This window comes from Eufriesea mexicana, unplaced genomic scaffold, assembly GCF_001483705.2.
Source record: "Eufriesea mexicana isolate 0111107269 unplaced genomic scaffold, ASM148370v2 scaffold2467, whole genome shotgun sequence".
Lineage (NCBI taxonomy): Eukaryota > Metazoa > Arthropoda > Insecta > Hymenoptera > Apidae > Eufriesea > Eufriesea mexicana.
In genome coordinates, this window is record NW_016910588.1 from 920,272 (window position 1) to 932,193 (window position 11,922).

General features: G+C 28.5%; 1 protein-coding gene across 7 annotated transcripts in view; it reads left to right on the forward strand.

Moving 5' to 3' along the window:
* The window catches only part of LOC108550072 (annexin B9), a 19,812-nt gene extending 8,955 nt beyond the window's left edge, over positions 1-10,857 (forward strand). For 2 of the 7 annotated variants that reach the window (XR_001890393.1, XR_001890392.1), the window contains 5 exons: positions 4,041-4,120; positions 8,438-8,684; positions 9,194-9,375; positions 9,849-10,031; positions 10,395-10,639. Coding sequence is in view for 3 of the 7 variants with exons in the window: in XM_017903674.1 (XP_017759163.1) it covers positions 4,041-4,120; positions 8,438-8,684; positions 9,194-9,375; positions 10,647-10,697 (560 nt within the window). In the remaining 4 variants the exon portion in view is untranslated. The other 5 variants (XR_001890394.1, XR_001890391.1, XM_017903674.1 and 2 more) reach the window with 5 other exon arrangements.
* Positions 10,858-11,922: the final 1,065 nt, after the last annotated feature.

The window sequence follows — 11,922 nt, forward strand, 5'->3', positions numbered from 1 at the left end:
TTTATATCGTATTTTTTCTAACGGGAGCTTATAATTGAAATTTCAATTATATCGTTTCTTTTAGATCCATTTTATTTTTTTTTAATATTTCCAAAAATAAATACTGTTATGGAACATTGCTATTGAATTTTCCCTTTAAGGTCTACATTTTGTTAAAATTTGATTAAATTTTATTTTTCTTAAATATTTCCAAAAATAAATACCATTATGGAACATTGCTATTAAACTTTCCCTTTTAAGGTTTACATTTTGTTAAAATTTGATTAATTACTCTTAAAAGTATACTCTTAAATATGCTTTTAAAAATTGGGATAGAAAGCACGAAGCAGCGCGATCTATAGACAAGTCACGCCACTTTACCGGTGTAAGATGCATAGGCGTAACCCACTAGTCACGCTACTTGTCAGCAGCCCAACTTATGACCTTCATTCGGATTAATGTTGCGTGTTAAATATTATCGTCTCCTGATACTGAAATTAAGCATTCGGAGTGATGAGTTACACCAAACCCGAATGAACGTTTTAAGTCTCGTGGTATACGATAGCAGGCATACATGTGTGTCTAATAAACATACATGTAATAAAGTATACATATACAGAATATAAGCTAATACACATGAATCAAGAAAGGAGTAATTATACATGAAAACATCAGAAGAAAATTAAATTAAAACTTTTTTAATATGAGCTTATGTTTTCAGGAATGTACACTTGACTGTGTCTAAACTTAATGAATCTTGATATAAACTGCTACCACGAATCAGGTTTCTCTGTATTGTATTGACTATTCAAGGATACGTTATAAAATAGAATATTTATGCACAATGAATTTTATTATTTTATAAAAATATTGTTCATTCCGCTAAATACATGATTCTTCCTCGAGTTTAATTTTTTAAATGCTAAACCAAGTAGTTAAATGTACATAGATTGGGGGAATACCCATAAAGTCGATTTTCTCGAAAATAAAACCTTATATATAAAAATGTCATTCTCTATTTTCCTCTCATTTTTCATCTAGACTAATTTTCTGTTTAGTTGTACTGTCAGTTAAGGTACACCTTACATAGTTTATAGATTAATAAATGTAATCTTAGAAAATATTCCAATTATTTTTTTCATTTTTGATTTTGGTTAAATGGGTTTTCATCTATGATTCCGAAACATGTTATGCACGATTAGACACATTTGGACACTAATTTTCATATTATATAAAAAGATTAAAGATTACCTCCATTTCTTTGTTTAAATTGCACATATGAAAAGTTTATATACATATATTATGCAAGTATTATATACTTTAAAATATTTTGTAAGGTAAATTCTGTTTAGCAATAACACGAACACCTTATACAAAAAGCTAACACGTGTATATATATTTCTTATTTTATTTGTTTAGTGCACACCAACGATTTATCCTGCTGACCCTTTCAATCCAGAAGAAGACGCATCTCTTCTTCGAACAGCGATGAAGGGCTTTGGCACCGATGAACAGACGATAATCGACGTCCTTGCTCATCGTGGGATCGTCCAGCGGCTTGAGATAGCTGATAAATTTAAAACTATGTACGGGAAGGATCTCATTTCTGAATTAAAATCAGAACTTGGTGGCAACTTTGAGAAGGCAATTTTGGCGCTAATGACACCGTTACCGGAATTCTATGCTAAAGAACTTCATAATGCAATTTCCGGCATGGGTACAGATGAAGGTGCTCTTATCGAGGTGCTAGCTTCTCTTAGTAATTACGGCATCAAGACGATATCCGCCGTCTATAAAGAATGTAAGTCTCTCTGAATGATTCTTCAGATAAGTGCTATCCATGACTGGTAAATTGGCAATTGGGACGAAACATGGATAATAAAGGACTATCTAACATACTTTTAGACTGCTGATAACATATTTTGACATAGTAATGAGATCAAAACGTATTTTTTATTTTATGTTAAATATTAGACTGGCCAGAGAGTAATGTCAGTATTTTTCGCATAAAATAGTAATCAAAATCTTAAATCAAAAAGATTTTTATTGGATAGTATATTGATCATTTTGATTCGTGAAATTCCAATTGTATCAGTGTTAGGAAAGTGCAGTATATAAGTATAATATAGTAATAGTAAAGTGCTTGCGTTAACAAAGTTAATGCATTATTAAATAGCCTCTAAGAATGTGAATGAACCTAGTGCTTTATCAGATAGTTGTAGTAAGACAAAACGTTGTGAATGAATTTGATCTAAAATCAAAGGGTCACTGGTAATGCCAACTAAGCTTTATTTATCTAAAAAGTTAAAATGAATCACGTAGCAAAGTCGTATCACATGAGAACGTTTAATCATAATACGGGGGTTACCGGATGAAGTGATTAGACTCCCAGAGGGATCAATTTTATCTTATCAGCCAATGATTTAAGTACTCAATCTTGGATTGTAGGTGCATTAATAAATATTGGCTGTTTCTCAACACTAGAATTAATATTTATTCATAAAAATAACATAATATACAAGGTGCCCAAAAAAAAAAAGGGTTCAATACTTTAAGGGCATACAGTACTCACTGAGAGAAGTAAAAAATCTCTAATTAACTCTAGTTAATCTTAAAGTGAACATACACAAATATTTTGTTTATTCATTATTCATAAACGATATAGCGGAAATAGAATATATAAAAGCTTAAATTTACTAAACTTGATCCACTGCTAATGAAAAAAAAATTGTTTAAGAAACTTATTGTGAATCAAGAAGAAAATATCAACTGCTTGTAGCTTCTGCAGAATTTCTGAAGATTTAAAAGAGAATTTATGTCTGTTCTCGCTGTATATAAATAATCTTGAATAAATATTAAGTAATCTTGAATAATCTTGACAAAACGAGTAAAAATTAGATGATTTATATAATTCAGTAAATGGGTGAAAAGCGATTAAAAATTTCTACGTTAGCAGACTTTTAATGATCTTAGTCGAGTTATACTCCAATTGCTGACTGTTAAACTTCTTGGGATATTTATTTATATTGGGATAAATAAAATGTTTTCTTCCTTCCAATGAAAGATTTGCAAGAGTGGCAGGAAAGTATTATGGTACTCAAACATTGTTATTTTTAATGGAAGAGTATCTCCGTACTTGACACGTTTTAATCGGCAATTTGATAAACCTCATAAAAAGCATCATGAAACCATTTATAAATTAGCTCAATTGAAATCCTATTATATGTATAATATGATAGTAATAAATACTTGTATTTATAAAACCTAGGATTGCCATACATAACTTTTTCAATGATAATAGTATATAGCATTTATTAAAAATATACAGTAATAGAATGGTAATTATATTTTTTTATTGAATAAAGAATAAATTTCCTAAATGTTTAAATATATTTGTAATTAACATACTTATGTGGTACATGTACAATGAGATATTATTTTGATGTGCAAAAATAATATTCTTATCATTTGCATTCTATTGTATTGTATTATCTCATTGAATGTTTTGGCAGTAGATTAATAATATCTTCTTGACAAAAGTGAATTTAAATACAGTTTTTGTTGGATTATCTTAGCCAAATAAGATATAAAATTGTGCAAAAGAATTTGTAATCCATATTGAATAATTGTCTTTGTATTCATTTACAACCTTTTACATATATTGACATTTTTACTTGTATTAAAATATTTTCCAAAATTTTCATTTTAAATTAGCGCATATATAATCTTTAAAATTAGTTATAATTGGAATTAACAATATTACAAGTGTCTCGTTATTCTATTATTCTAATACTTTTCTTTTTTACATAATAATTTGAACTTTACTGCATAAGATATCTTTAGATTATTTTAGCACATTCAATATAATTTTTATTTACAGGAATTGTACAACAATTCTTAAGTTAACAATTCTTAGTTAACATAATTTTCTCTATTCATATAAGTATCTATAAGGAATCTCATATCCGAATATTATATTATGCAATATAAATTTATTAGTATTAGTAATATCAATATCTTAATGTTATATCGATAAATATAATTTAAATATTTATTTACAGTGTATGACAAAGACCTGGAGGATGATTTGAAGAGTGATACTTCGGGCTACTTTAAGAGACTCCTAGTTTCCCTTTCATGTGTAAGTAAATTTTTAATCTAATATTTAAATAAGTTAATATTTTCAAATTTCGAAAACTATTTTTTATTGTACTTTCATATTCGTTATTATTTCTTAATACCTTGTTTGTTTTGTTTGTTTGAATTGATAATTTATTAAAATTTTGACATTAAAGAAGATCAAATTCAAAAGAATAACTATTGGTATATTATAATACCAAATAATCAATCATGTTTGGTGCTTTTAGGGTAAATAATATATAGAATGTCTTATATAACTGATAAAATAATAATTAAATAATTTATTATTGTTATTATGAAATAATAATATAATTTAATATAATTTATTTATTGTGAAATAATAGAACTAGTGGAGAAATAATGAATCAAAAATGTGAAACAATATTTTTTTTTTTTTTGAGAAATGAGAAAACTCGATTTTGAAGATAATAAATTTCAAGCTACAAATATACAACATAAAATTTAATTTGTAGCAAATAGCAATTGTAAAAAAAGGGAGATAATTTTTCATTTGAAAATTAATAAATATTTAATATTCATTTTTTTTTAAAGATGTATATTTAAAAAATATAGTTCATTTGAACAATTTAAAAATGTTGAAATATTTGCTGGTATGTGTGCAAGTATTGCAAACTCGAGATACCGTATGGTTCTATAGTGTGTTCACTTAAAATAACAGAAAAAAATATCTTTCATATAACTAATTTAAAAAACGGAAGAAAAGATACAACTAGAATATTATTGATTTTTCAATCATTTTTAACTTGAATTTTAACAATTTTTAACAAAAAGTTGTAGCAGACAAAAATTACTTGGTTTCACTTTGTAAAATTTTATGACAGAGTCGAGTACGAGAAACGAGCGAAAGTTTAGTGCAGTTAGCAATCTTTGTATATGTAGGATTGGAACAAGTGGGGCCTTGAAAGAATATTAAAAATGTTTGGGAAATAGGAGGAAAGTAACTGCGTGCAAGGATCGAGTGCGAGAGTTATTTATGCCAGAGTTGAGTGCAATAAATTGAGTGAAAATTGACGAATGCATCCTGAGTGTTTGAAATACCTGGCCCATCGAGATTACATGGGAAATGCGTGATTGAGGAAGAATGCCTGAGTGTGAAAGAAGACAGAGTGTAAGGTTAACCGTTTGAGTCCTAAGCAGCGCGATTGCGCTGTTCAGTTTTCATGTCGAGAAAACCCAGCACATTTCCAGTGTTCTCGACAGCTGATGGTGCGTCACCAACTGTCGAAGTCGAAGCGCTATCGCGCCACTTGGCCATTCATTACCATGATATAAACGAAGCGCTATTGTACTGCTTGGGATTTCTCGACAAAATAGAAGCGCTATCGCGCTGCTTGGGTCTTGTCGTACCCACTTAGAGGCAGCGCGGTCGCGCTGCTTGGGATTACATGACAGTGTTTTTCAAAACCTTCTGGGACTGAAACGATTAACATAGAGGTACGCGAATGCGTGCAGGCTAGTGTTTTAGAGTCAGTCGTAGAAATCAATTTAGAGTCAGTCAGTCTAAAAGTTGTGAGTTGCGAATCGTAGAAACCAGTCTTAGAAGTCAGTTGTAAGAAAGTGATCAGAGTGTGAGAGTAAAAGGTTGAGTAGGGTCGTGGTCACTCAGAACAAGCGTTACTAGTTCCTATTCTATTTTATTCATCGGAAATTCTATCAATAACGCTTATTACGTTTTATTAAGAATTCACAATATTATTCTAATCGATCTTTTCAACTACGATCCTAAATATCTTGATCTAAATCAAAGAAGTCTCGAAATAGCGTAGGTTCATAATAGTCACTTGACATATTCTCTGCTACACCAATTTCGTTAATTTTCTTCATCTGTTAGGGAATTTATGAAAACTAATAGTCTTGCTGTTCACATGTACAATACATGAGCCATTCACTGCATAAATCGATTAACTCCACTTTTTGAAAAATCTTAAATTTAAGTATCAAAGCATTTGGTATAGTCATAACTTTTTATATTTAAGATTTTTCAAAAAGTGGAGTTAATCGATTTGTGCAGTGAATGGCTCACATATAAGATCAATAAATTTGTTACTACCAAGAATAAAGTATAACGTATAATTTAAAAGTAACATAACCTGTACAACGAAGCGATAATTCTTGTTTTAACAAATAATTGCACAGTTTAATACTAGGTTTACGGACGCTATCTGTATACCTATTTTTACGAACACCTGTCAAATTTACAGGTAAAGGAAACCACGTGTCTTTTCTTTTTTTAACGATCAGTTTAGTTTAAAAACAAATACAATATAAACAGTTTTAATATAAGTTAATTAAATCTGTTACTATCGTATAATTGGAGCAACCCATCCGTCAAATTGACGGGTTTCGTAAATCTAGTGTTAAGTTAAGAAAGGAAAGTTGGAAACGATCGGAATGAAATGTTCAGTGGGTCTACGTGGCAAGGAACGTGTTAACGACCGGGACTTGGGAAAAGTTGAGGATGATATTCTACTGATGCATTGACTACCTAAGCAACCGTTAAGAATGAGGTCATCATTAACATAAGCTCATACATATTTTTAATACTTGCTAGGTGTGATGTCAGAGGGGTCTGAGCGACGGGGCCCATAACAAATGAGTTTCATTTAAATAAAAATAATCCCTAGAAATATAAATTTGATATAAATATATATCTTACAGTTTATATAAGCTGATAGTGTATAATTATGTTGCTTTTTAAATTGTTTTTTTTTTTTAAAGAAAATGTCTGATTTCGTTCATGCGTCGAATTGATGCGTGTCTATAGAGATAGGTATAAGAGAAATGTCTGTAAACCTAGTATTAATAAAAATAAACTGACACATATAATTACATTCCCATTTTAATGAAAGAAAACTGATTTTGCCAAAAGCAGCTATACATTTTCAATAATTGCAAACACAACGAATCTGAGATTAGTCATTTTGATCCATTTCGTAATTCTAATATTAAGTGCAAGGGAGAATAATTGATGGAGATCATTGTGGTAATGGTTGACATAGATTTTAATATATATATATTAATGTAAAAATAAATAATGTATGTAAGAAAGAATAAGTGGATCGAGTATGCATGTAATGAACGAAGTGTAGTATAGACTGTGTATATTTATGTAATATATGGAAGAAAAGAAAACAAATGAAATTGTAGTTGGATAAGTCAGTTGCAATTCAGAATTGATTGAGAGTAACCGTGTGTACGAGTATCGTAAGAAAGAGTAAACACAATTAGATATATTTCATCTATAATTTTTACCCTGTGGTATAATATCCACGACTAACAATTGTTGTTTACTCGTTGATATTAGATATGGATTATAGCATCCTAGTAAAACTACACCTGACAATGAATATTAAATTCCTTCTTGCTTTCTGTGAAAGAAATTTGTTCTAACTCAGGTCAATTGCATTTGGTTTTATCTCAAAAGTTGGTTTGCACATAGTATTAGTTATCTATTCTCTATTATGTACTTTTATTACCTAAGCAGACAACAATGATAAATATTATGTATACTGGACTTTTTAAATACTTTCGATTGTGTAGTATAAAATATTTTGAAATAAAAACTAATCAGTTTTTAATCGGTTATCAACTTTAATATACAAAATTCCAGAAACTATTTTTTTTTCCCGATAAGAAATCAAGATGACCTTGATATTTTTACATGACACTGTGTATTTTTGACTTCGCAGGATTATTGACGATGAAAAAACGAATTCAACGAACTATAATCTTCAGATAACCTTGTCTATCTCATATATGATACAATTGTCATTGACCTTGACAATTATACGATGTATAAGATAGTACAGTGTATACTATTAGTTAAAGAGGTTTTAAGTATAAGTAATGGCATTTTAAACCGCTGTTTTAAATAGATTCGAGTGAACTTATTTCGAAAAATAATAGAATCACGTTCTTAACGTTTAATTTAATCCTTTGCACTCGACGATTTCTTCGTTACAGGAAAATAGTAATTCGAAGATTTTCTACCATAAAGTCGACGATATTTTTAAAGCGGTAAATAAGAAATCGTATGCAAATAAAGACGTAGAATTATTTTACTTCGATATTTCACGCATCGTTGGGTAATTGTAAATTTGATATATTAATTAACATCCATCTTTAGAATCTGATTAAATGGCGACTGAGAGACGCCTCTCGAGTGCAAAGGCTTAACATACTGTCAGTTATAGGACATTCTACCTGTAGTACTATGTAGAAATACCATTATTCTTATTGTTATTTTTGTTTAGGATAAAATGTACGATTCATAATACACTGTTGAATTGCTTTACAGGCCAACAGAGATGAAAATCCTGATGTTGATGAAGAAGCTGCAATTCAGGATGCTGAGAAATTACTTGCAGCTGGTGAGGAACAATGGGGAACCGACGAAAGTACTTTTAACGCTATTCTCATTACCAAAAGCTATCCTCAACTTCGAAGAATTTTCTATGAATATGAACGTCTCGCTGGTCATGATTTAGAAGATGCTATTAAGAGAGAATTTTCAGGATCTATTGAAGATGGTTATCTTGCAGTTGGTAAGAAATAGTACAGGAAGATTAAAGTTTATCCTGATTTATAAAATTTAGAGTGTTCGACCGAATGTTTGAATGTACTGTATAATTTCTTTTAATTACTAATTTTTTGAGATTACGTTCCAATGAAGAATAACGTTATTAATGGAGAATTATGCATCATTATTTAATAGCTCATCGTGTCATTATTCATGGTTGGATGTGTATAAATATTTACTTATAATAGTCTACGAAGATACTAATTGTACATTGCCATAAAAGCCAGTGATTACGTATCACCTCTTACGTATCGTCTAATTATACGAGAAATAACCTTGAATAAAGTTTACTTACAGCATCTCAGCATATGGAACATCTTTCACTTCATCATAATTGTACAATATTAATTCTAATCTTTATGCTTTATAACAATTTTTCAATATCTTACACAAGGATTGATTTTAAGCTTTTTATACAACATAGAATAAAAGATAGGGATTGAATTAATTTAATCTTGTATTTATTTACTTCAGTGAAGTGTGCACGAGATAAAACTGCCTATCTTGCGGAAAGACTGTATAAAGCAATGCGTGGATTGGGTACAGATGACACAACATTGATCCGCATAGTCGTAGCTCGATCAGAAATCGATTTAGGAGATATTATGGAATCTTACCAGAAAATGTATGGACAATCTCTTGCAGCTGACATCGATGTAAGTCAAAAATTCTGTATCTTTGCACTAATTACTTAGTACCTTTGTAAAAATGTTTCTGTATTACCTATCTTCCTCCTTTAACATTTATTAGATACCAAATTTTTATTTTATAAAAATATATTTGAATTTATCAAAATTTATCAAGTACATTTAATTACATTAATTGAATTCTATTTATTGATTTAATTTTATTAATTTAATTTTATTAATTAAATTCATATAAATATAAATATCAAGCATTCGTTAGAAATAAAAGTATTACTTTGAAGAATAAAGAATCAACAATCAGAATTGAAAAAAATTGTTTCGTAAAATTAATGATTTCTTTGCAGAAACATTTATACTTAAACTTACTCTCATCAAAGTAATGATGCACAGTACATATATGTCTTAATTTTCCATACATCACATTTTTCTTTAACAATCACCTTGCTGTATCTCGGCTGCCCATAATTTTCCATAAATTTCAGGACGACTGTTCAGGAGACTACAAGAGACTCCTGCTTGCTCTACTTGGATGAAAGCATTTCATGTTCAACAACCCCTTTTGTTTCTAAATTATACTTTAATAAGGGATATTTCTTCGCAACATTCCGCGAATCTTTATAGATGTCTTAACTTTAATTTGTTCTAAATTACATCAATAATTAGCGGTGATTATGGTATTACGTATTTCGTTTTAGTTTGATCTTGTTAATTATTTTACCGTTTATGAGTTTGCTCGTGAAATTATTTCGTTCACATTGAAACAAGTTGCATTAATCTCTGTGAGACCTGTTAAACAAAGATAAACTTGTTTTGTTGGTACTTGTTTTGTTATTTTTCCAAATCATATACTGAAATTTGTTAATTAATGAAACAATTCATATACCAATTAACTAATTTTACTAATTGCGAAGTGCTTCCATAATATGCATGCATACATGTATTGTGAGTCTGTATATAAATACAATATTAATTTTCATTTATTATTAACATTGCTTTTAATTCTTCCCACATTCTGTTTGCATTTACAGAGTGACTGCAGCGAAGAGTTTAAGCGGCTTCTGATAGCAATTTTGAATTAAAGAAAATGGAAAGGAGTGTTCACATTAATTTTCTTTAAGAAAAACAACATGCACATCTCTAACATAGATGTTAATAATATGCACCTCATATAACTGTAATCTTTATATTTGTCTCGTTTGCAATAAATTTGCACGTTCGCAAACGACTTCTTATTTATAATAGATTATACAAGGAAGACACCAGTATCTTTTTTTTTCCAGAATGATTGCACTGCGGAGTGGAAAAGACTTCTGATTGCGATGTTGAATTAAAAATAAACTTTAGTCAATCCAATAAATCTCGTGAAAGCAATACCCATATGTTACCCAAATATGAAGCAACTGATTAAACATTAATTGTATAAGATTGTTGAATAATTTTGAATTTAAGGAATAAATTTTTGTTCGTATTAAAAAGCAAAAGATTTTAATGCAGCCAAATTATCAGTGGATATCAACATTACAATATATATTTATGTAGAACATATTTATGAAACAATTTGCGAAGTTGAATGTATTTTATTCATGAATAGAAATATTTTTTTATGAAATAGCCTATTTATAAAAGATTTTTTTGTTACATACAAATGACTGAATATACTCAAATTTATGTGTTACTTCTTTATAACTATTGTATTTATAAAATTTACTTATAAAATAAGAATTTAAGAAATTATAACAATTTTATAGACAAAAATAAATTAAAAATAAATTATAAATTGCTAATTGCGTATAAATGTTATTATTCAAATGATTAAATATATATTATACATATAAAGTGTACATGTATATATATAGCATAATTATATCTGCACGTATATCTATATACATAATATAATTATACCTACGGTAATATGATCTTAACATTCTAAAAAGTGATATAATGAATTTAATCGTCTTGTTTACATTACGCAATAATTAATTAAAATTTCATTAGCCCACTTATAACAAATAATTATGTTTCAATTAAATACTTCACCCTAGATAAAAAAAAGACGGTATAGAAAATTTATCAGTTGATTTGGTATAATTTGAATAACGCGAAGAAAAATTTTAATTAAATTGAAACAAGGTTGTATTAGAAAGTTATATATTTTACGAAATACAAAATTATCGACATGAATGAAGAACATTCTCCAAACGGAAAGGAATCATTGGACGAAAAAGATATAATTAAAATTAGCAATTCTGTTCTTCAAAGGTTAACATCTGGTAGGTAATCGATAAATCAAATTGTTTATTTAATTTCTAAAAATTTTGTTTCATATTTGGTTGAATTATTTCTTCATATATCATAAACACTTTTTATTCTAAATTATTCAGTTTATTGCCATTTTTTAGAAGAAATTAAGTACTACCGAAAATTTAATTTTACTTTGTTATCGATTTTGACATTTTTTATAAATTTAATTAACTACAAAATTACAAGGAATTTTATTTACCTTTTTCTGTATATAAACAAATAAAGTACACACAAATCAAATTTGTTTAAAATTCT